Consider the following 24,197-nt stretch of genomic DNA (forward strand, 5'->3'; position numbering starts at 1 on the left):
CGGAGATGTATATGAAGATGATTATGAAGATGAGGCAACATATGAGGACGAATATGATGGTGAAGATGAAGATGAGGACGAATATGAAGATGAGGATGAAGACGAATATGATGATGGTGATGAAGACGAGGATGAGGACGAATATGAAGATGAGGATGAAGACGAATATGATGATGAAGACGAAGACGACAACAGCAACGAGGAGGTTGTAGATGGCTCAGCCAGTCCACTTCCGACCGAGGTTAATCATCACTCGCGTCCATATGTTGTGAACTCTACTGAATCAATTCTCGATACTGGCTGGCGCTCTTGCATTGCGAGCTGATAGCTATCCTTCTGACAATGGCACTCCCCCCACCACTCAGCCTTCTTTAACTCCTACGTCTCAGATGTCATTATCGACACCGTCTTCCCTGACTTTGACTGACTCCGATTCCGACGTTACCTCGTCTGACGTTGAGATCGGCTCACAACAAACAATGTTTGTTATCAGTGATAACAAAGACAATCCTTCAGGGTGTCGAGCGCCTTTTGTCGAGTCCGTCGAGGACAAAATCCGACGCCTGACACCCATCCAATTCCTGCTGCTGATCAATCTGCTTTTGCAGGCGAAGTCAAAAGGAAACACAAAACCATCCAGGTTCGATGTTGCTAACGACTTGGTTCGATTCGACAAGAATATATACATGCGCGCGGGCGTGACTAGATTCGCAGAGTACACTTTGCTAGCGGCACAAAGTTCTGTTATCAGGCTTGGTGGGGGGGAAGACTGGCGGTGGCGGCTCGTGGATAGCCCTGCATCCAAATTGGTTCACGCAGGACGTTGACTTGGATACGCCCCAGTTGTTATCCATCCCATCGACTGTCCGTAGCAATAACTCTCCTACACTACAGGGCAACACTCCAACTCCATCTTCATCTATTCCATTCGCGAGCACCGCGTCGCGGAGACCACTCGCACAAAACCCAGACGCTCAACCTTTTATGGCAGTCGTGCCCATCCCACTTTGGTTTCCAGCCGCTCGTTACCTGCCTGACGAGAATTCACGATGATGGGATAATGCATCCCTTGCATTCAACGGTTGGCCTAGTACTTGGACCCGCGGTATACTGTCAGGCTGGCACGTCCAGCCTGAAAGAGTATCTTGCCCAAGCAGTAGACCATGGTGTTGTGGAATGTGGAAGGGCTAGTGGTAAGGCGTAGGTGAAATTTCATGTGGATGTGCTGAGTGGAAAGCGTTGTTTGATGTCTCTGCGTGTTATGGTTGAACGTTGAACGTCCAACTCTACTATCTGTTGTATTGCTACTATGCATACATACTGTGAATTAAGTGTTTCCCAGCAGACGAGGGAAGTCGACACAGCGAGTATCTGTTTCAGGCTACTAGGTTGGCCTGTGACTGGTGCGTACCGAGCATAGACAAGGACAAATCCGAATACTAAATACAGATTTCTAGATTGAGTCTTCTGCTTCACGACCGAAACTAATGCATGGATTTCAAAGTCGTGTCATTGGTTTGAATACAGACGTGGTACAACACATCATAACAGCGAGGTACATTTGCGATAGACAGTAAATTTACGCTGGGCCACTTTCATTCCAATCCGGCAACTGCCATTGGCAGGCTTTCGCTACTGCCGCCAACACTACATGACAGAAACTCCGTCTGAAAGACCCTCTGATGCCGAAAATGTGCTGCCTGAGGTGATTTAACTCAAGATATCTCGAGGATCGGGATTCATCGTCGAAACATGACTTTTGCAATACGGCCTTCATCTCCCTTCCGATGCACCCAAACAGCAAACAAACTTGGTTTCGAGTGACCAATTGGAGGGATCGTTGAGCGTAGCTCGTGTCAAGTCAAGGTTAGATTGTCTTGCATGTCTTACAAGCCCTACTAGCTCTGACTTCCGACTCGCAGAACTGCAGTGTAACTTTCAACTTCTGATATGCCAATGACAGAACGTCAACTCTCCTCACATCCAAGGCTTGCGTTCTCGTGAGATTCAGCCTGCCTTGTCTACGTGTGTGGTGCACAGCCAGTGAGGTGCTATAAGGTTTGCTACGTCAAGAATGTGAACTTAGAAAGTCGGTGTAGTATTCCGTCATCAATTGTTCAGTACTCGTAAGTTTTCCCGGTTAGCTCTTTTTGGGACAGATTGGGTGCGTCGGGTCCGATGCTATTGGACAGGTTAGAGTGGATATTTGCACTTGTCTGGTGGCTATCATAGATGATCTATGGCCTCCTGTCGTGCATGTTCTATTCTTCCCCTCACGTGCACTCGGCGTAATACTGACCAGAAATGTGATAAGTAACTGTATAGCTTTCCAAAAACCTAGAAACTGCCTGTGTTAGGTCGCATTCGTACTGGCCTCGTGTTCGCCTGACCCTGTCTGGACGAGCCATACACCCCGCTTCCCACCTTGTGTTCCAATCGTTGTCTCTTGTCTTCCCCATCACCTGGTCGCTTCACTCACATTACTGCAATCAATCTAAAGGTGAGCGAAGCTTGAAGCTCCGCAATACACAATCGGTTAATCTTAGTCTAGGCCGCATCTGACGCACACGGAAAAGACGGTGCCACGCAGCCCTTTTCAACTACTTTCACCCTGTTTACTTGCACTGCATGGGCCAAGCTATTTCAGTATTGATCATGGCGTATTGTGCCATTTATTCGGGCCATCACGCAAGATGCGAGCAAGAGAAAGCAGAAAAAAAGGCAAGGGAAATGGAAGAAATAGTGCGTGTGGCGAGGCAAGAAGCTGAAGAGGCGAGGCGCAGTGCCAACGAGGCGGAGGACCGAGCTACAGCAGTCCAAGAAGAAGCTGCACTCTCACGGGAGGGAGCCGAAGAAGCGGAACGAGCCAGGCAGGAAGCAGCAGAAAATGCACAGAGGTGTCAAGAAGAACTGGAACGGGCGTTAGCTGAGGCTGAAGAAGCTCGTTGCATAGCAGAGGAAGCGAGGCTCGCGGCTGAGCGTAAATGGTTCCAAGGAGTTCGCCCCGAGTACCGCGCTTCAGACCAAGATATTGTTCGGATGAAGGCCCGGTATGGTTACAGCACAAACTTCCTTCACCTCGCAGTTGTTGGCTCTGCTGGAGCTGGCAAGTCATCCTTCATCAATGCCGTCTGTGGCTTGTCCAACAATGACCCCATCGCCGCTCGTACAGGGATCGTCGAAACTACAGATGCTGTCACGAGTTACCCTGATCCACGCCCAGACTCCCGGACTATTTGGTACGACGTTCCCGGAGCTGGCACTCTAAATGTGCCTGAATGGCAGTACTTCAACGACCTGGGCCTCTACGTATTCGACTGCATCATCGTGCTCATCGACAATCGTATCTTGGACTCCGACCTCGCCATCCTCCGCGCCAGCGAGCAGTTCCGGAACGTTGATGCGTTCATCGTTCGCTCCAAGTCAGACCAGCACATCAACAACATGGCGTACGACAGGATGCCAATAGGTTTCGACCCTTATGACATGGACGAAGAGACTCACCGTCATTTTATGCAAATGAAATCTGAAGAACGGAAGAGATTCATCAACGAAACGCGTCGGAATGTGCAAACGAACCTAGAGAGCAAGAATCTCTCTCCTAAGAAGGTCTACATTGTTTGCAAGGACGCCGTGCTTGCGAAATCGAGTAACTCACGCTCCTCAAAGACAATCGATGAGGCAGAGCTTCTGAATGATGTTAAAGAATGTGTGGATAGGCGTCTGCAGTCGGGATGTTAAAAGTGGTGTCAGATCGTCTTGCTCAATTGTCAATCTGATCATTAGTATATTTTCTACCCTATAGCCCAGTAGGTGTGTACTGACAGCTCTGTTGCTCATAAAAGCTTGGATTATGCAGCACGCAATCTCGATATGTTTTTTCTTGGTCTTTTGTTGGCTGGTTTTATATTTATTTTCTCATCAGATATGACCGCATTCCGTGCTCGAGGCATCTTCGCACAATTCGAACTTCCGTACGTGTTGATGCCTGACTTGCGGTGATGTGCCTCATCATAGACAGGCTGGTCACCAGTCTAATTTTAATGTACTACCAAGGAAAGGGTCCTGTGGCCTTGAGATTCGGAAGGTTAACGTTCTTGATATCATATCCTTCCTCGATCATCAGCGCGCGTCAACCCCCGCATCAATAGCAACGGACACATGGGTAGACGATCCTAGCCCAGGGCGTCTATCTGAATCGCCACAACATATGACCGATCGAAGGCTCTGAGCTGCTAAGTTCGTCCATCGTGAGCAATGTTGCGCTCGTTACTTGAAAGCAATTGCATTGACGTTCATATATATATATATTGTGGAAACCTCAGGTCGCACATGTGCATGAGTAATCAAACAGATTTTGAGATCATAATCCATTGATGCTCCCGGCCACGCCTTCAACTGCATTTTTAAGTTTGTGTGTCTCACGTACGACACTATCGTTCTCGTCTTCAGCACATTCGCTTATGAATGTAGCGGTCTCTGCTACAAAGCCTAAGATGGCGTTAGCATTATCATCCTTGATCGCATGAACCGCACGAGGACGAACCGATGAGCTTCCCACCCTGTTCTCGCCAGAGCGCTTCCGAACAGGACAGTGCAAATATGCGCTCACGAGCATCATCTGCTCGAGTGTGCATGAGCAAGTCAAGGTTGATGGACTTGAGTAAGGAATCATCCGATGCTACGCTCGTCATTGCAATCAAGCAGTTTGTCAGTGCTTGTTTCCCGTCTGCGATATTCGACCTGATGCAACTGGAAACTTGCGCTATCAAAGGCTTCGCCACTGAGGCCAGTTTGTCATCACGCCAGAATACTGGGGAATCATGAATGAGGGATGCACGGGGAGATTTAAGTTTTCTCACCACCATCATCATTTTCGAAACTCTTTGTAAGGGTCTCGACTGTTGACAACCACAGCGATGGATTTTGAATTGATCCTGCAGCCAAAGACTCCAGTATTTCGCACAAAGCTTGCAGAAGCATTGACATGTAAGGGTTCATCAAGCCCTGCACCCGATAAATAACTGCATATCCGAAAGACGCCTTGAGAACGCACCTTGAAATAATCCAACAAGGCAGAGTACATATGGCAAAACGTGACTTTACGCTCAACGTTTGCTGCACGATGGTCAGCAGGGCAAGATGCTTCCGATGGGGAGTAACTCACCGCTCTCAGCTGCAAAAGCCCAGTCATACAAACGGCGGAACAACGGTCTGAAGGCCGTTTCGTTAAGCTTCACAACAAGTTCCAAGAATGCGGAAATGATATGTGGTTCTCCCTGGCACCAGTCAGTCTCACCGCAGGTCACAACGAAGTGACTCACATCTTTGGAACCAGTTGTGGATTTCATGTTCACGCCAAAGGCGTCGAGGAATACTGAGAAAATTGAACGGAGGTGCTCCTGGATATCAGGACGTCGAGCCACCCGAAGGCTGCGTTTGAAAAAGGCGAAGAACGCGATCAATCCTTCAACATGTTCCTATGACAGGACGTCAATAATGACAAATTATGCTCATCTCGCGATGTACATGCCTTTTTCTGAGATTTTTCCAAACTGGGCCACAGATCGCATAGTACAGGTAGTAGCGTGTTGCTTGGGATCTTCTTTGCAATAGCTTTCATTAAACCTGCCATGGCACCACTCAAGGTGACGGAGTATTCCAAATGGAGTTTGACGATGTCCACAAGTTCTGCAGCGCCGTAAAAAGCGGGAAGCGTAGATACCAAGCCTTGAAGGGTAGAAATGGCACCATCCACCGAAGATTGCGCTATTCGGGCAGAACATTCAATACTGGGTGTCAGATGTACGTGCAAAACAAGCTACTCACCCATTTTGCCACTCAATCCTTCTTGAAGGACTGATGTGCACTCTTGCGCAATCTCTCGGAAGTGAGGTATAAGCCGAGGTCCAAGAGAGGATCTATGCTTTGTTCAGTAACGTAGAACGCGCAGGAAGGGAAGATCCATACACGTAGCACGGTAACACAGCTATAGCAGATTGTAACGATGCACGTGCTTTGATGATCTTGATGACGGAAGGGACAGTAGTTACCAGTGCTGATTCCTCGCCAGGACAAATGGAAGAGCTGATCGCTCTCAAAGCATTGAGGGCCGAGTTGACCAATGCACCGGCTGACTGGCGAGAAACGACGTCCCGAATGCAGTCGATGATCGAAATAGCGGTCTTTTGTTGTTCGCGCCGGACCGCTTCTGTAACTCTTGGCATCCTCTCTGCGAGGACTTCAAGAGCTCCAGCCTTGATCTAGAGACGAGGTGAGAAAGGATCTCGTAAGTAAAATGTAGTCTTACCCTAGTCTCGTCTGACTGCATCATAACTAAAGCCCCATTCAGGAAGTCTGCTGCTCCGATGGCATTCATTACTTTTGACGTGGCCTGCTGTGTCACTGATACGATGTCTGCAATGCTGTTTTCGCCTTCCATTGTAGTAAGATCAACGAGGAGAGAGATAAGTTCCGTCGTTGCGTTGTCGCCCCTTGAGACATCGGTGGAAGACGTGGGTGTAATGGCATAACCGACAAATACAATAAGTGCCTGCGCACGTCGCTTGATGATAGAAGATGATCTGGCAGAGTGTTCTTCATCGCTGCAGTGAATGTATGAGCACGAAAGAGACAGAAAACAACGGGTTCTCGTACTGAACGTAGTCCAAAAAGGTAGCACCTGCCTCCTCGGAAGACGCGAGATTGCGGATAAGCCTTTTTGCCTCCCGCAGCGCTTCCTTGAGAACCTGCAAGACGTCAAGCGATATCCAAAAGCTCCACAATAAACTTACATGGAGTTGCAACTGTCGGGGGAAATGACGCAACAGCGATATCGGAAGTCCCAACGAGGTTGAAGCTTCATCCTCCTGTTGCCGGCTCACCCGATTAGCTACCCTGTCTACCAACAACATGCAAACCGGGGCCAAGAATTCTTCAGGTCCAAGCACATCAGCAAGGTGTATGAAAAAACTAATTCGATACATCAGCACCAAGTCCAGGGTGTCAAATCCTTGATGGACATACTTTTGTCGACGATGACGTGGAATATGATTGGATGCGTCCGTGAAGATCCGCAAGAATTCCCTAGCTCCAATATAAAGCTCGAGTCCAGAGGGGTGTCTAGATTTGAGTGATGACGCCATGACAGGAACGATGTTTTCGATGGTCTGTGGGGGAACAGGAATTAACCAACACGTTCCACCAGCCGCAAATATTCTTACATCTTGCACCACCTTGAAGCTGTATGAATCGTCGCGATGAAACACGTTAGTGCCCATGAAGGTGAAAATAGGCATGATGTTGTGAAGGACCGAGTCAGGCGTGAGTCGAGCCAGACTTGCCATGAGAAGGAGTGCTTGGTGGAATGTTTGCGGGTTCTCCGATACTGTGATAACAATGTTTCAGTCAGTCAGTACAAAGATTCAGAAAGTAGACCAAACCTCTGATGATTTCGACAAGTATGTCCAACCGAATGGGTCGGGCAGGAGCCTCCTTCTCATCATAGTCAGGGACTTGTTATGTACGCGCTATAGAAACAAATACCTTGATTTTACTAGCTGCTTGTTCCACGGCAGCCATGAGCATTTGACAAGGATAACTCGTATCGGACGGGACCGGTGAGTCGTAATGGATAATCTTGCCAAGAGTGTCAAGGAGCTGTGTTAAAAGGTCAAGCGAACCAGGAAGTTCCTTCGTTCCGAGAACTTCAGAAAGGAAAGTGAGTATCGACATTTTGTCCTCAATATTTCCATGAGATGGGCTTTATTGGGGGGGAAATATCAGGCCAGCCCAGGAAAATAGAGTAGGAATACATACCTATCGAGCTTAGCACGTTTACTGGCAGGGGTATCCGACTGATTTGCAGCAGGTTGGTAAACCACGAGCAGCTGATTGATAAGGTGGACATCCTGAAGAAGCTTGCTTAGAAGCTCCTTGGCGCACACATACTAGTGATACAGACACAGTCAGTCATAGTTCCGGTTACGATTGGCATGTCATCATACCACTTCGTTGCCCAACGATCCTGCCGACAAAAGGATATCGCAGACTTCAGCCTGCCGTTTCACGTCCAAATGCGCAAAAAGCTTCTCTTCCAATGCGTCTGAAAACAGTTTTCTGACGGCAGCGATTGCATCTACATGTCGTCAAGCAGCCGCACCGAGAAATAAGAAGAAAAAATCTCACTTGGCTGGAAGTATGTTCGCAACGCCAAAGCGAAGATCTGCCAGACAGAATCCTCCGGACCTGCATTCAAATCTCCAGCAGGGACGCTGAGGAATGTAGACACTACGAGAGCAGTGTACCGGTGGAAGTTGACGCCAAATAGATTCGAGATGGGAGCAGGATCCTTGGCCAATGTCTCCATGGCAGACATCACCATGTGTGATCTCGAAACATCTGATACGTCCTCGACAGAGAACATGATGGATATGCGAGCTTTAGGCACTGGATGAGTGACCGCGTGCGACAGCAAATAACATATCACTCGGCGCCTGTATCTGGGTCAAGCGGGAAAATCAAAAAACGGTCGCAGAATTGATCGGCAAACACACTTTGCACTAGCAGCGGCGAGGTGTTGCTGGTGGAATATCTTGATGTAGTTGCTGTCTTGCGCAAGCAAAGTGCGGCTTTCCAGGAGAGCCTTCAAATAGGCCTCGAGATCCTTTGCATCAAGATATTGAAGGTGTGCTAGGTAGTGAAATGCATGTGAACTTGGAAGGATAGCATGAACGGCATAAAAAACCTACCAGATTCCGCTCCGTATATAGTGTCCAGCCCATAGACATGTTTCCTCTCCGACGTAGACGCCAACACAGAAATACATTCGAATATCACAGCGCGTCCTTGCTTGTCCGTCCGCGTATCCATGAGTACCGCCATGAAGGAAGGCAATACTGTCTGGAAATCAACGGCGTTGTCGGAGTTGTGTCCGCGTAGGAACGCCAAAGCATGCAAGAGAGCTCGGGTTCTCACGCGCTCTAGGGCTGGAGACCGCGCAAGAAGGACTCCGAGCAAGAACAGGAGAGAAGCATCTCTCAGATTTAGGAAGAGCGCCTGGATGAGGTGAGTAGACAGCTGCGATGGAGTGGAGCTCCCAGAAGCAACGGCAACAGCGTAAAGGTTTTGCATGAGCGTGACATAGCGATCTTCGATGCTCTTCTTTTCAGGTTGCGAACCAGTCTGGTGTGTACGTGAGCAACCGATAAATCGTCAGGCTCGAAAACGCACCAGTGATGTAGCTGTAATCCAAGCAGGAGCGCCTCCCTCGACGAGTCGGACAACCGGGATCAATGCCAATATAGAGGCCTGAAGAAATTTCATCGTGACTCTTCCTCCAGGCTTTGTCGCAACTTTCATGCCTAGCGTACTATCATTAAGCGCCTGCCCCATATTCAGTAATCGAACTCGGAAAAGGAGAATGATCATACCTCTTGTAAGTTCGTGGAGCCATCTACGAGATCATCGTAACCATCAACAGATTGCAACTTCATGGCGGTCAGAGCCTGCAAGGCTACATCGACCTGCTGTTCACATGATGTGCTGAGTAGCAAAACGCGGAGGATGAGATAGGCAAGAGCACGACCGTGCGGTAGGGGGTCCTGTAGCTTGGAGAGGATGAGGGAAATATCGCTTGAACCGTCATTGGAGGCGAGGATATTCTCTACAAAACATGATTAAATATGGACATCACATAAAAGCAAACGAACGCGTACCTGCAATTTTGGCTGCCACATCAAGATTCACCTGGCAGATCTTTTCCATGTCCACGTCTACATCGTCGTTCTCCTCATTCTTCTTGCCACGTAGAAGGTCAGCCTTTTCCCAGATGTCTACACAACCTCTCAACCATCCCGTCGCGCTACCTCCGACTTCCCTCAGTGCCTCCCACACCCCTCGCGCAACCCTAAACTTGGGTTTGCTGGCAAGTACGTACGGGAATAGCACGCGTTCCTGTACGGCTTGTGATAACTCCGGGTAAGTTTTGCTGAAATGACCGACGAGGAAAGCAACATGTGCGAGAAGAACAGCACGAGCTGGTGGGTCCGGGACAACCTGCAAGACGATGATATCCAGAAGTTTCTGCGGGGTGGTGCTGGAAGTGACTGTCGAGAGGAATATTTCAGGTGAAGAGTAAAGTGCATGAAGAACTCCAGCATGTGTATCGTAGACGCGAGCGAGCAGAGCTGATTGTATTGAGGCCTGACAACCCTGATGTTAGCAACAAATCCCATGAATAGCAACGTGACAGTCTTACCATGTCAGAGGCCTCGAGCGTCTTTCCCCCTTGCAAAATTTCATACAGGCGCTCAACGGCCCCAAGGCGTGCTTCCTTGGTGGAACTTGTCGAAGCAACGACAATCTCGTTGACATCGGTACTTTGGGCCCAAGGATGACTCTGAAAAGATGCTCAAATTCATGTCTGTAATGATATTACTGAGGAAACTCACCACTGAAAACGAGATCATCAATTCGTCCGCTTTCTTTTTCCGCTCTTTCTTTTTCGTCCGCTGATCTTCACCGTCGTTCTCGCCCTCACCGTCGCCAATGATTTCGCCCACGGCATCACGAAGAATCTCGACATGACGTTGATGAACGAGAGACAGGAGAGCACGCGCAGCGTTAATCATTGAGGTCGCATTGGTCTCTTCGTCATTGCCAGCGAGAATTAGTCGTATGAGTGAGGACGCCAAGTGTTTTAACAATCTGAGAGGGGCGCCCGTGGCGCCGAGAACTGCAGCGTAAAGAGAGGATACGACAGGTTCCTCCAGTCTGGAAGATGATTAGCCCTTCTCCCCGATTATTGAGCTAGCCTGCACACACCGAGGCTTGAGACACTCAAGGAGCGGCAAGATAAATTTTTCTGCGCCAACAAATTGAACCGCGCCTTGCAGTTCTTCCGTAAATGCGCTACGATCATAATTTCAACATCAAATATTCAGCATTCAATCAGTCGACTTACGGCATCTTTAGACATAAGTTGCCTGTGCTGGCGTGGAAAGCCCCCAGTTCCTCTTGAGGCGCGCACACTGCAATGGCGACCTTGATGAAGTGTTCACTAGCTTTGCTGTCTTTCGTGTCTCGTTTGCCCTTGGGAGCAGCTGAAGTGGCCATTGCTCCGATAATAGCTGCCACGGCAGCAGATGACAGGGATACTTTATGGGAGAGTGTGGAAAGTAGCACGTAACTACCAAACTAAGGGATATAATGTCAGCAACAATGAGGCATCGTATATGAGATGCTTACAGTTGCGTTGGTATCACTATGACTAGCCTGGAACGGCGCAAGGAGAGCCGACAACAGGAACGCCAGGGTGCCTTCATCTAGAGCCTGTTGAGATGCAATATAGTCGTGCATCGTAGCTGCATTGAAGGCCACGAGAGTGCGATGAGAACATGAGCCTAAAATCGCATATGTTGAAGCATGTACTAGGATAATTTAGATGCACAGATTCTTACCTCGTATCGCAGTTGGAAGTAAGGATGCAATAAATCTTGCTACTGCTTGGTTGGCAGCCATGGCTTTGACAATTGAGCTTCGTGCAAGAGGCGTTGCAGCTGATTTGAAGGGTAACAGAAATGAAAAGATGGAAGAAGGGCTAGGGATAGATGTCAAAAACGAAACTGGCACAAACCGAGATCGAAACGCACGAGATGTGGAGGATTGACAGCATCTTGACAAAGTGCGGAGATTCATGATAAGGGAAAAAGAGGGAAAGAACTGCATCGACGTTGAATTCATTAATGCTTCAGAGACGTTGTGAGCTGATGAAGCTCGCAAAATTGTACAACCACTCACCGAAATCTCCTCACCAGCCACTCTAATACTTTGCTTGTAGGTGCCTCCATGAGCCACGGGCCTAACAATGATAGAAACGCGTTCAATGTGCGATCGAGGTTCGCATTCACTTCCCGAGACTGCATCGTGCGGTCGATATTCCTTGCAGCCTCGGAGAATAAAGTCTGGTCGAAGTCCACAGACAGGGAAGATCCATCTGAACCCAATTTTATGGTTCGCGCACTGAAAGCAGGAGACAGGGAACACAATTGCGCGAAGGCATTGCTAGCAAGTGCATGGATCGAATCGAGGTCATGAACGTCGGCGTCTCGACCAGTGAAAAGGTAAGATTCTGTTCGTCTCCGTTTGCTGGTATGAGCATCGAGAAGAGATGCATTTAGAGATACGGATGCAGCCAACTGACTGGCAAGTGCAGACGGCATATTACAACGCGTCCAAGTGTCAGCAGCCCTCGGAGAATCGGAGATATGTATGAGCTTTGCAACTTTTCCAAAGTGCCTCGATCAAAAAAGTTGCTGACGTAAACAATTCTACATCTATGATCAACTTGAATCATACACAAATCGCTGCTGCTCTCTCTGTCTCTCAGTGGCTCTCAGAAAACGAGCTGTACTCCATAAGGATCACCGTCGGGGCCGAACGGGACCATGGCATGAAGCAACTGAAGGGGAATCTTCGTGATCCGTGACATGAATCTCCCATGGCCAGGCGGAGAACAACAACACCACTCAGTAGCAGCAGCTAGCCGTCTCGGAATTCGTTATTCAGCTGACTTTATCCCTTCAATTGTCCGTTTTTGATGGAACTATAATTCTGAGGTTATCTGTGTATCATTTTTGAAATTTCAACGCTCAAACACTGCCGACGAATCACCCCTATCAACCTCTTCCAACTGATCGCTCTAGCTTACCCACATCACGATGAAGAGTCGCAGATCATCAACTATTTCATGCTCGGGAAGGATCCGCCGAGACATTGGACCGTAATCTCCAGCTCAAGGAGGCAATGTGGTGCCGATACAGCTCTTCTAGTCAACTAACGAAAGAAGAGGCAATTTCTCAGGGGAGATATCGCGCAGAGAAGGTCTGTGCGCTCATGGGATCATCTTCAAGCATCGCGTTCTCCCAGACGCCAAGGAGACAGAACTTCAAGCACTTGCGCGTTTGTTTATGGCGAATGATAGCGATCGCATCGCTGATCGCATGATTTCCCAGAGATCAAAGAGCAATGAATTCAATGGTACGCCAAGGAAGACCAATACGGCGCCAAGCTTTGGGACATCGAGCCTGCTGTACAGGTCACGGGCGTTACATCTAACGGTGCTCTTGTGTTGGATGGATGTCAGGCGGCAGCCATTAGGGGGAAAAGTTTCCCACACGTTGCGTTCGCTACAAGGCGCTCGATCCGACGTTTTGTGGCACTTTTAGTGCCATACTTGGCCTTCATCCTGATCGGGGTGGGCGCCTTCCTAGTCATCGTGGGCACCTTCACCGAGGACACCGTGCCCGAGATGTGTGGCGCTGACAGCAGTGACCCGTGTCCCAACAAGAGAGCACCCATGGCATTGGCAGGCACCGTGTTGCTGACCATCGCAGGTGTTCTGATGCATTTTGCGCCATGCTTGACAACTTATGGGCACTTCGACGAGTCGTCCTTGCTCGTCCGTGGCTCGTCGGAGCGAAAGGAGTTATCTCTCTACCCAGAAAGCCTCCAAGTACCTATACGGAGGCCAGATAGGCGATCCTCCTAGCACTTTTTACACACCTTCAGGTTCGTTGTTGGCGAAACCAACAGAACGTGATTTCAAATTTCGCGAAGGCCACATTTCCCAGTACAAAGCAACCCTTGCGACCCTATCATTTAACGCTATTGAAGGCTTCATGTTCACCCTCCTTGATACCGTCTTAGGCACCATCTACTACGTCCATGTGCATAGGCCGCCCACGATCTGTCTGTTTACCGGAACAGAGGGCGGACAAAGGAGGTTCGTCCTGTGCGGTGAGGAATGCAACAGTAGCGAGCTGCGACGCGAGACGGTGCTCTGTGTGCCGAGCTTCATCTCTACTCGCATGAATGCTTGTGATTGGGTGGCCCTGGGTGGCGAGAAATAAGGACGGATAATCGGGACGTTTTATCACCCTCCTGCTTTCCTTTGTTTTTTTTTCTCATTTTTCTCATGATAAATACCCAGGCGTCAATCCGAGATAATCAGCTGAGTAGCTTCCCTGGCTATGACCTCGTAACTATTTCAGGACGTCGCAACTACAGCTATGTACTAGGGACAAACAGTGTACCAATACTTACGTTCCCGAGGTGGAAAGTTCGAACCAGTCACTGGCCTTGGTGATTGAGCGTTTCACTGACCGTAGGGTTCTGCATCGAGGATATTGGCAACGAGAGGCAGGTATGGAGTGCAAGTTGCAGCAAGAGAAAGAAAGGATGATGCAACCAGCTGAAGTGGTCGGATCGACGCAGTGGGAGTGAGGACAGACTTCAGCCAGTCACCCTTTCATAAGATGCCCCTTCTGAACAATATAAGGTGGACATTGTTCCTGCAAGGGTCCCCGTCGCTGTCGACACCGTGTTGATGGGCATCGTGAACCTTTCTAACGGAAAGTCAGCAATGAACGACCAGGCGGGTATAGCACTCGCCAAAATAAGGTAGGTAAGACACTAGTATCGCTGATCAACTCGCACAGAACAAGGAACGTTCAAAGAACGTCGACATGCGGCTGCACAAGGTAAGAGCCCGTATGAGTCAAGTCGCACGCCTCGCCGAGCATCATTTTGAAGGCTAGATCGAATCCGAGTTATTGAAGATTATTGAGGTCTTCCATGACGGCACCTGGCCTGACCATTCGAAGACTACCAAGGAAAAATGCTATGACCTGCCACGACCTGTCACTCGATCTGATCTTTGACCATGATCATCAAGAACACTTGTGGTGTGATTCGGCACAGCCCCAGTAGTGTCCAGTATAGCCCCAGCACCAGGCACCAATCGTAATACTTGCCTCCCGAATCGCGACTGTCGGCTAGTCCGATTAGGTCTCATTTCGACCATGGAAGCTACATGTTGAAGCAGTGTTAAAGAGCACCAAAACTTCTGCTGCGGCTACACTTTTGCTGACGTCATCCGAAGTCTGCAAAGTTGGAGCTTACGGTAAGTCACAAGCTTGAATCTAAACCTCATGACGTCTAGCACTGGTCTTCCCCCACTTTCCTCGAAAGGCGTCTTCTCAGCCTCATCTTCTTGTGTTATAAATGCGCCTCGTGAAGTAGTGTGGGAAGTGTTGATGGACTGGAAGTCATACAAGGAATGGTAAATGCTGCGCACTTGACGATGATGACTTTCTGGTCTGACTCGCTTTCCATAACTATCACTAACTGGCTCGGGAATTTAGGAACCCTTTTGTGTAAGCTATGCTCTCCATAACATTTTCGTACCAGTTGATGCGAAATTTTTGGAAAGGCGAAGCCAGCGCATCACAGATGCACGGAAGAATCTCCTGCCCGACGAGACTCCACGTGAGGGGTGTTACCTCTATATCAGCCCGGTGAATATCCCTCCGTCCTTCGAAAGCACGTGGTTCCCAAGCTCCGCATTCGAGCGAATCACTGCGCTGGATCATGAAAACTATCGTGCAGCATGGGTGAACATTGACATGCCACACTGGCTACTCAACGCGGAACGGTGGCAAGCGCTCGTAGAAGTCGAGGGAGGGAAAACCCGCTATGAAACGATTGAGGTGTTCGATGGGCTCCTCGCGTATCTGATCAAGGTTTTCGTTGGGAATGGACTGAAGAGGGGGTTTATAGCAATGGCTGAAGGCCTCAAAAGCAGAGCAGAGGAAAGGTATGAGCGGGGCACCTGATTGCAATAGGTTCAATGACTTCGCACTTGGAGCCGGTCCGTCGGGCGATCCGAAACAATCCTATGTGTGATATCTATGGAATGGTTTCAATCACCGCGGACGCGAAACATATCGAAATATGGTTAGATGGGTCTCGTGATGGAGAACAGTTTGTAAGCAGTAACATGCTCACGATGATTTCGGACTGTCAGGATCCAACTATTAAGGAGTAAGAGCTGGCAAGGTGTGTGACATGTCCCTTTGGTGTCTTTCTCGGCGTATGCCGATCTAGATTTGTGGCCCCTCGAGAGGACAATTTAATGCACCATTCAGCGCCCTGAGCTCTTCTGCTAGCTAGTAGCATAGACATTGGGGGCTTGTGCCGGTCAATTCCACAGGACCAGATTAAATAATTGAACGACCCCAGAGTAGTCAAAAATGAACTCATGAACCGCAAAATGAAATTGACGTTGACTAATCCGAGACAGCATGAACCGCTTCTGGAAAACATTCTAGACCACGACCCATGCCGTCATATATAATCAGAGACAACCCTCGTACACAACTTTCCACACTCTCCAGATTACCATCTCCATCTAGACCAATTCACTCTAGATTTCTACGATGTCCTCATTCTGCGATGCAGGATACCCTGTGAACGATCTTCTTGTCGCTTCATCATATCCAGTGACGACCCCTGTTTATTCCCCTCCCTATGATGTGCGCGGAAGACAGCAAAATTTCGTCGAAAGTGCGCAGCAGAGGAAGGAACGGATCGAATTTTTGAAAAAGAGAGAATGGGCACGTCGTGTTGCCGAGTGGATTCGAGAGACCAGTGCACGGCAGGATGTGGTTGGTTACACCACAAATTTTCGTGAATGATGTCACTGACGGAACTTCCAGATGACGTTTGGGTGTTCTGGTAGTCTTGCGGCATCGTCAAAGATGCCAGAGAATGGCGATGTCGCACGTTTGACTGCTTCGGCGTCATCTCTCTCCCTATTTTCGAGCGAGGAAGAAGAAGAACCCTATGTCATTTATAGTTCATCTCCGTCTTCTTCCATGTCGTCCTTATCCGACGACTTGCCTACATCCTCGGCCGCCTCCACTAGTACTTCGCACCCTTCAATCAGCATTCATCCACTGTCAAGCTCCATGCCCCCTGTCGTTCCCTCCAAGCGCACCCACCACCGTCGTAGAAGTAGTGCTAGTCTCGTGACTCCACGTCGCCGACTTTCCTTGTCCAGTATTTGCGAGGTTCCGGAGGAAGATTGATTCGCATCCGAATGGTTGGAATTGTCGGAAGGAAGTTCAAGGGATCAAACCGGTTTTGGTCAAATCAGTGCCACGTATCCGCATTCTCAAGGTTTTCGTTTACGAGTATTCTCCCTAACTTTTCACCTTGTCGCTTTTCAGTGACGCGTTCATGACCACTTTTGCGGACATGCTGACCGCTCTCTATACCTGTACACGCATACCCCCGTTTCTCCATCGCCTTGCATCGCTGTTCAGTGTCTTTGTACATTACGTGTAATTGTGCTACATTAGTGTTTCAGTAGTATTTCTCCAGCTCGCCGACGTATAAATATCATCTTTCGGATCTCTTTTCAGTGCGCTCCCAGCGTCGTGGCCAGAGAAAAACTCGTTTACTGGTTCTTGGTTATTCATTTTTTCCCGCTACCTTCAGGTAGTGGGTTTTAGGGTGCCACGTAGTGCTTTGTGGCACCAAGAAGAACTGATCTCAGCGACGATGCGAGGTGCGGGTGACTCGGAGGTGGAGAATCCCAACAACGAGTTACCCAAGTCACATCGCAGAATGCGCGCCACCAGAAAAAAACTCAGGAGTACTGGCATTTCGAACGTGGGGGAAGTGCCTACTAGGCCCTAGTAGGAGTGCCGTCAGAAAATGATCTTCACCAAGAGTTCTTTTGCCAACAGCGCGGCTAGGTTGCCATGTGTGCATGAATGCCGGTGATGAATTCCCTAGAAAAAAAATCAAACAACCTCGGTCCCAGTAGGCGCATTGAGGTCCTTCCTTCTTCAAGAGACTCTGCAACAGAGCGTACCTCTCCTCAGGCACAGGGACCCTGTCATGGACATTGAGGTAGAAGTTCACGGGGTTGGTGCCTAAGTTTCACACACCGGTTTTCTTCAAACAGTCTTGAACGACGAGGTAAAAAGATATTCAGTTTGTCTGATCACAATGCATAGTAGCCTGCTGCCGATTGGGTTTTCTTCGTGAAGTTGATGCCCCTCCTGGCTTCCAATAGAAACAATATCGCAGACTGGACGACATCAATACGAAGCAGGCTGCCCACGGAATTCATATACACCTACGAGTCCCACGCATGTAGCTGTGACACGTTGAGAAACATCATCTAGTGCCATTTGACGACATGTTCAAGGCGGGAAAACAATGAATTTTTTTGAAAACGTACATGAACAAAGAGTTTACAGATTTGGCGCACCTTATATATACTTACCATGATCAACATTGTGCATCGTGCACGTATCATGTGCATATATGAATACGACGTGAAATATCCCAAATGACTTCGACGTACCCGAGCTGCTAGCCTCGTCTTCATCATCAAAAACATAACGACAAAAGACTTTCTGTTATTCAATGGTAGCAGAAAAGATGCGGTTCGTAGGATATATGCTATTTGAAAGAAGGAAATGGTTGAACGTTGCAAGCCACAATCAATTCTCCCGGGCCATGTTTGGTGTTCTCAGAAGCGCCTATCAGATAAGATTGTTTAGGAGATCTTATCATTTTTATTAGATAATCGTCGGATCCAGGGACACAAACCAAGTGCCGACAGGTGCCGACTGTACTGACACGATGTTAACGCCCATGATGGCTTGGACATTCCCCTTCATTCCCCAATTATTTACGGGTTTTTGATGGGTTAGTAATATCACAACTACGATGAGTCGTTCCAGAGGGGATCCGCGCGCAATGGATCGGCCCCATCACGAGCAACCCAACGTAGTGGGTCGATGTCCCAACCCGCAAGATATGAGCGTTGAACCAGTCTCGGCTAAGACCCAAGCTAAGGGCCGTGGACGTAACATTTATTGACATGGTATGATCATGCGGGACATAGATTGGATCCCTGGGACTCGCGGCCCTTTGCTATTTGGGCATCTCTCGAACTCCCTTCGTCACATCTCCCACAATCACTAGCCGACCAAGTTTCATGTCCTGAAGGGTTATCTCCACTTCTGCTCTCCAAGGTAAACTCTGCGAAAAGGACTTATAAGTCAACCAAAGCCCTGGTTTTTGCTTGTGAGTCCGTCTGCAGCTACCATGTCCTCCATTAGTATTCGCTCCACCAGCGCTGTTGCTCGTGCCGATGTTGAAGGCAAAGATGACCAACTTCGGTCACCATCAATTAGCGCCTTGTCTTACTCTGCCACCAAGCCAGAGCTACCTCTAAGGTGGCAGGTAGCGATGATTGCATTGACGTGCATGTGCACATGTAAGTGTTCACGTCTGTGAATTTCGCTCATAGCTCATACACATGTATCGGATGTAAGTCGGAAATCATTGGTCTAACGTAAGTATCATCTTTCATTTTTTTTTTGCGAATAATGCAGATTATTTTTGTGCAACAGGGTCTCATTACGACTCTGAAGACCACGATAGAGAAAAAACTCAAGATCAATAATTCTGAATTTGCTACGCTGGTAAGGAATTACAGGGTAAAAATGCGGCGGGACTGACGTTCTTGTCTCTCTACCTGGACTGCTAGGTATCTGTGACGAACCTGGTACGGCCGGCCTTTTTTCGCTAAACGCGTGGGACTGACGCACTTACTGTCCAACAGGTAAACACATTTCTCTGCATCGCCCTCGGCTTCGTTATCGACAAATTTGGAGGCCCACTTCTGTCTGTCATACTCGCCGCATTTCATCTTGTAGGCGCTGCGATAGAGGCTGGCGCCACGACAAATGGACTTAACAGTTATCATGTCCTCATGGCAGGCAAGATCATTGCAGCCATCGGTGACGGATCCCTAGACAATGCACAGCACAAAATATTCTCCACATATTTTGCGCCGGGAAATGGCTTCGCGGTGTCTATAGGTGAGGCGCCTTATAATCGTTAGCGATTCGTATCAACTGGTTATTCAATGTTATTCAGGTCTCATATGGTAAGTTCTATGACTACACCTTCAAATCTCATGTATACCTCTACCGTATAGGTCGATGGCAAATCTGGCTCAATATGTCGGACAGAGCACTGCGAACGTTATGTCCAAAAATCTCGGTTCATATTCATGGCCTCTCTGGATAGGTGCCACCATAAGCCTTCTCTCGCTGCTGTGCGCTATTTGCGTCTTCTTCCTTGATAAATACCTTCGTTCACACTACGAGGTCGTCGATTACTCCAAGCGGTTCGGCCAGCCAAGTGCGGGTAGCGCTAAGGGGGGAACTTTCCATTGGCCGGCTGTGCGCCAGATGCCGTTTACGTATTGGTTTGTGGTTCTTTTTGCAACCTTCGAAAACGCTGGCGTGCAGTCGTTTGTATCAATTTCCACGTGAGTGATTGGTTTTGCGGTGTTATTAAAAGTGTTAAATTTTGCGCAGGCAATTTGCACAGCAAAGGCTCAAGAAAGGAGCCGTGGTTGGCGGATGGGTGTCGAGTTTTTACTTGCTCCTTCCTGTTGTGCTTACTCCTTTGGAGGGTGTGTTCATTGATACATATGGGCATCGCGTGACAATTCGTGAGCATCTTATCGATTGATTGATGCAGGAGCTGATCATAAGACCAGTGTTTCTCTCGGGATGTATGTTCCTTATCTCTATGATACTGTTGAGATTTTCGGAGACAGTGCCGACATTTGGTGAGTCGGAACACCTCGGGCAAATAGTGTGCTAAACTCGACTTAGTCTGTGCATATGTATTGTATGCATTTGCTCAAGTGGGTGCAAGAGATGCCCTTTTGATTTACTAGTACTTTAACATTATCTTGCAGAGCTTTACACCAGCTCCTCAAGTGGAGATAGTACGCAGCATTATACCGGACCCTCATTACTACGCGACAGCGTGAGTTCTTCAGCGCATCTTTATTGTGCTTCCCTCTTTGACGCAAGTTTCAGCTTTGCCATCAAGAGTATGCATTCCTTTCCAAAGGGAAAATTATCTCAGATCGCTCACCGTCGTGTGTTACAGAATCGATTGTCCAGGGCTCGATTGTCATCATCGTGACGGTAGCCGGGAAGCTTCAAGGCCTCTCCCCCACCAACTCGCTTCAGAGTGCTGTCACGGTGTGGCTCGTGTATGCGTTCGCCTGTGTGCTCATATCAGGTGCACTTCTGCTTGCCTGCTATACGTCGTTCGGAAAGCGGTATCTACCCGCCGCTCGGCTCTCGGAGATGCAACCGAAGCACCTAGAGAGGGAGGTGGAGAAGCTTTGGGAACTACGTCTGCATACGGTGACGGAGGAAGGCAAGAGGGACGAGAGTATGACACCAAAGGAGAAGGAAGTGGCGTTGAAAAGCGCTGTTGCAAGCTCTGTGTCTTTGTATGCGCGCTGGGTAGCGGTTGGGGGCGGGATCACCATAATCCTCATAGCGTGGGTGATATTTGGCTTTGGCGTTGCGTGGGGTGTGCATGGAAGCGTCACTGCCGGAACTACGGGGGAGTGAAGAGCACAGTTGACAAGTGAGGGTAACTGTATCGTACTAATTTTCTTGTAGACAAGTATAATATATGTAGGTCCGTAGATTGAAGGTGTATGTGCTATCGAGGCGATGATGGCGGAGGTGCTATATCATGTACCTAATAATCCAAATTCTTGAACTGCGGCTATTCTCCACTATCTATATCAGGATGGAGCAGAACAAGGTAGATTGGAGACCTAGACACAACGTTAGTCTACAATCGTCCGCCGAGTCGTCACTGCCGAGACTACCATGGGCTTCACGTGAGCCCAAGAGCGTACTCGAGACATGAATTATAAAAATAAGTTAATAATAACAATAAAAAGGAAATACGAAAAGGAGATGAGAAATGCGCGTTCCAGCTTCCTTGGTTCTTACTTTACAACCACCTCAAGGCGTCACAGTGTAAATACCAATGCCTCCAGGTCGGACATTCAGACCGGTGACGCTGGTATTCTGTGAGACGGAGAATATGTGCTGTACCTGCGTCGTCGCGTTGGTGGTCGAAGCTGGCAATCCGAACGCTGTCCACGGCATGAAGACCCCCGCATTAACCAAGTTGGTAACGAGGAGTAAGTATGCAGTGCCGTTGTGCCAGACACCAGCATCCACGCCCTTGTAGTCGTAGCTGGCAAATGTTGCGTTCGGGTCGACGATGAAGGGCTGAACAAAGTTTTTGACGAGAACAGTGAGGTTACCCGCCATCTCCTCGATTGTCGTGATATTGCCGGTTGTGGTCGGGTATTGGAAGGACTTGGAACCTGGCAACGCAAGTCAGTTTTATTCATATGCGCGGTATCAACATGGCTTGCCTAGAGCACCATGGCTGAAAGAAGTGAGTCCCATAGCGGCCCATTGCTGCCCGGTGGGAGTGGTGTTCCAGTATCTGTAAAGAGTGTCAAAGACGCAGATCGTATTGGGGACTCAAGGGGACTTACGCGCCACTGCCGAAGGCCTGGGGCGTAGTCCATACGGACTTGGTGCGGTCAAAGCCCAGGATGTTGAGCCTGTTCCTGTAGGTCTGGACACGGGTCTTGATATCAGATAGGGTGCCTTGGCAGTTATCGCAACCACAGTGGCCGAAGTCTGGGGTACATTCTGTATGCCACACAGGAGAGAATGTGGCGTTAATTCCGATAGGGTAAGCTTCCTATACCAGGGATTAGAAGCACGAGAGATAAAAATCTTGTGAATGGCTCACTTGCAGAACGATATCTGCTCCGTTGACATAAGGAGAGAAGTTGTAGTCTTCGCAATTCAGAACAATAGAGATGGGGTGATATCCGTCCATCTGGTATATTAAGTCGTATGTCGCCCGCGCCGCATCTTGGGGGTCCGATTTGCCATCGGGCTCATGCGCGGTCTCCCAGTTCAATAGGTTGGGAACTGAGGCATAAGTGTTGACTTGTTGAGCGACAGCGGTCAAGTTTAGGTAGTTCCTGGATAGAAAGATGTCAATAAATATGAGATGAAGTGACAAAGTCTGACATACGATCGCATATCGTAAACGATGTACATGCCAGCACTGACGGTCTTGTCGATGACTTGTTGGAAAATGGTGAGGTTTTCATATGGAGGAATTGGGTGAAGCTATGGCATAAACGTTCAGCATGGGATACATCAGATGATCGTGAAACATACAGTGTTAAACCTGAAAAGAGAATTAAGTAATTGCTTAGGAGGCGACAGAATGTAAGACGAACCCATCGGCTTTGAGCTGATCAATCATGGTCAAATTTTTCGCCAGATACTTGTCAAAATTTATGTAGAACCCTTGAGGGATGAAGGGCGCAAATGCTCCACCCTCGCCATTCGCAGGCCTTACCCAGAGTGCGCCAGTGCGCAAGTCAGTCTTCGTGACGGAAGCAGTTGTGTCAGGGAGATACAACAGGGATGCGCTAGTCTTGAATGTCTGCTGGTCTGCAGGCTGGGACTTCGAAGACGAAGGGACAGAGTATGTAGCGAAGCAGCTGACGTCGTATGCAGTCTTCTGAGCCTCCAGCATTCTGATATCCACAGGAATTTGAACGCCGGTGGCGTTCAGAGGGACATTTGCAGTGGTATGGACGGAGCCCACTGTGATGGTGACATTGAGGCTGCCTAGGCCAGTGGAGCCGCTAGAAGAGCTGGAGCTGGAAGGAAGTATGATGGACTCAGCTCCAGTGATCGAGTCATAAACAATTGGCGTATCGACTACAAATGCCGCGCTCTTCGCATCCTCCTCGAGGTATGGGCGGAAGACAGGGGCACAGCGGAACGACAGAAGCGGTTGAACACTTCGCGTAGGCAAAACAAAATGTCCACCAGGGTGCACCACAGACTGATTTGCCCTATAGTTCTTTCCGCACCTGGAAATATTTAGGACCAGCAAGCCAAGTGCAGGGTCGAAACTGTACGTACCACGTCGCGCTCTGAGCGAGCGAACCTCGCACCAGGCCGGCGGCCATGATAGCCGTGAAGCTTTTGTTGTACTTCATTTTTTCAGACCTGGTGTGAGGGTGTGGCAGATCGGAACGAAGGAGAAATGATGTGGAGATCGGATGAGCTCACCACAACTTATATATAGGTTAATGATTCAGACCGGCTGTTGGCAGTCAGCCCAGGTCAACCCATGATAGGTGGCTGGCGGTCAGCCCATGACCTGAGGTGGCTGTTGGCAGTCAGCCGCTGGTGATAAATAACTGGGACGAGTGCGAGATTCGATCGAATACGCCACAGTACTTGCTGCATGACTGACCGCGACGTTGACCAAGCCATCTAGAGACATCGTAGCTGGCCTACTTGTTGCGTCTAGAGAGCCTAGCCATGGTACTCAATATTATTACAAGCCACATTTGATGCGGCTTGTTGGTCGTTAGCACCGGATCCCGG

At 48.9% G+C, this 24,197-nt stretch overlaps 8 protein-coding genes across 8 annotated transcripts; 6 read left to right on the forward strand and 2 right to left on the reverse strand.

Moving 5' to 3' along the window:
• Positions 1–301: 301 nt before the first annotated feature.
• On the forward strand, positions 302–957 carry EDB91DRAFT_663789 (uncharacterized protein). The gene has a single exon (XM_041328026.1). The coding sequence runs from the start codon at positions 390–392 to the stop codon at positions 825–827; it is 438 nt and encodes a 145-aa protein (XP_041173965.1). The 5' UTR covers positions 302–389; the 3' UTR covers positions 828–957.
• Positions 958–2,193: 1,236 nt separating this feature from the next.
• Positions 2,194–4,056, forward strand: EDB91DRAFT_663894 (interferon-inducible GTPase-domain-containing protein). Its single transcript, XM_041328027.1, has 2 exons — positions 2,194–2,500; positions 2,552–4,056. Exon 2 carries the CDS (start codon positions 2,629–2,631, stop codon positions 3,739–3,741), a length of 1,113 nt encoding a protein of 370 aa, XP_041173966.1. The 5' UTR covers positions 2,194–2,500; positions 2,552–2,628; the 3' UTR covers positions 3,742–4,056.
• A 212-nt stretch (positions 4,057–4,268) lies between these two features.
• On the reverse strand, positions 4,269–12,313 carry EDB91DRAFT_1151152 (uncharacterized protein). The gene is made up of 32 exons (XM_041319419.1): positions 11,800–12,313; positions 11,652–11,747; positions 11,460–11,599; positions 11,248–11,402; positions 10,964–11,196; positions 10,825–10,911; positions 10,452–10,773; positions 10,259–10,399; positions 9,717–10,203; positions 9,432–9,664; positions 9,232–9,384; positions 8,751–9,183; positions 8,556–8,691; positions 8,188–8,501; positions 8,007–8,137; positions 7,819–7,949; positions 7,546–7,762; positions 7,443–7,494; positions 7,224–7,387; positions 7,027–7,169; positions 6,795–6,972; positions 6,658–6,749; positions 6,311–6,605; positions 5,971–6,263; positions 5,830–5,921; positions 5,534–5,769; positions 5,325–5,480; positions 5,168–5,279; positions 5,057–5,118; positions 4,863–5,007; positions 4,547–4,813; positions 4,269–4,491 (listed from the first exon to the last, which is right to left on the reverse strand). The coding sequence occupies exons 1-32, from the start codon at positions 12,219–12,221 to the stop codon at positions 4,364–4,366; spliced, it is 6,246 nt and encodes a 2,081-aa protein (XP_041173967.1). The 5' UTR covers positions 12,222–12,313; the 3' UTR covers positions 4,269–4,363.
• A 1,103-nt stretch (positions 12,314–13,416) lies between these two features.
• On the forward strand, positions 13,417–13,910 carry EDB91DRAFT_1251683 (uncharacterized protein; the record flags this gene model as incomplete). The annotated part of the gene is made up of 2 exons (XM_041323415.1): positions 13,417–13,513; positions 13,570–13,910. The coding sequence occupies 2 exons, from the start codon at positions 13,417–13,419 to the stop codon at positions 13,908–13,910; spliced, it is 438 nt and encodes a 145-aa protein (XP_041173968.1).
• Positions 13,911–14,990: 1,080 nt separating this feature from the next.
• EDB91DRAFT_1251684 (uncharacterized protein) lies at positions 14,991–15,674 on the forward strand (the record flags this gene model as incomplete). Its single annotated transcript, XM_041323416.1, has 3 exons — positions 14,991–15,121; positions 15,204–15,215; positions 15,272–15,674. The coding sequence occupies 3 exons, from the start codon at positions 14,991–14,993 to the stop codon at positions 15,672–15,674; spliced, it is 546 nt and encodes a 181-aa protein (XP_041173969.1).
• A 484-nt stretch (positions 15,675–16,158) lies between these two features.
• EDB91DRAFT_1151162 (uncharacterized protein) lies at positions 16,159–17,258 on the forward strand. Its single transcript, XM_041319420.1, has 2 exons — positions 16,159–16,505; positions 16,557–17,258. The coding sequence occupies exons 1-2, from the start codon at positions 16,278–16,280 to the stop codon at positions 16,926–16,928; spliced, it is 600 nt and encodes a 199-aa protein (XP_041173970.1). The 5' UTR covers positions 16,159–16,277; the 3' UTR covers positions 16,929–17,258.
• A 1,708-nt stretch (positions 17,259–18,966) lies between these two features.
• Positions 18,967–21,311, forward strand: EDB91DRAFT_1057927 (MFS general substrate transporter; the record flags this gene model as incomplete). Its single annotated transcript, XM_041314122.1, has 13 exons — positions 18,967–19,138; positions 19,197–19,216; positions 19,275–19,346; positions 19,412–19,429; positions 19,487–19,745; positions 19,804–19,813; positions 19,865–20,200; positions 20,250–20,386; positions 20,435–20,506; positions 20,553–20,584; positions 20,639–20,709; positions 20,763–20,776; positions 20,836–21,311. 13 exons carry the CDS (start codon positions 18,967–18,969, stop codon positions 21,309–21,311), a joined length of 1,689 nt encoding a protein of 562 aa, XP_041173971.1.
• A 202-nt stretch (positions 21,312–21,513) lies between these two features.
• EDB91DRAFT_664266 (uncharacterized protein) lies at positions 21,514–24,070 on the reverse strand. Its single transcript, XM_041328028.1, has 8 exons — positions 23,727–24,070; positions 23,030–23,674; positions 22,968–22,977; positions 22,819–22,916; positions 22,528–22,765; positions 22,265–22,476; positions 22,139–22,212; positions 21,514–22,087 (listed from the first exon to the last, which is right to left on the reverse strand). The coding sequence occupies exons 1-8, from the start codon at positions 23,801–23,803 to the stop codon at positions 21,717–21,719; spliced, it is 1,725 nt and encodes a 574-aa protein (XP_041173972.1). The 5' UTR covers positions 23,804–24,070; the 3' UTR covers positions 21,514–21,716.
• Between the last annotated feature and the right edge of the window lie 127 nt (positions 24,071–24,197).

Source organism: Suillus paluster (genome assembly GCF_016628075.1).
Source record: "Suillus paluster strain FC165 chromosome Unknown EDB91scaffold_57, whole genome shotgun sequence".
NCBI classification, from domain to species: Eukaryota; Fungi; Basidiomycota; class Agaricomycetes; order Boletales; family Suillaceae; genus Suillus; species Suillus paluster.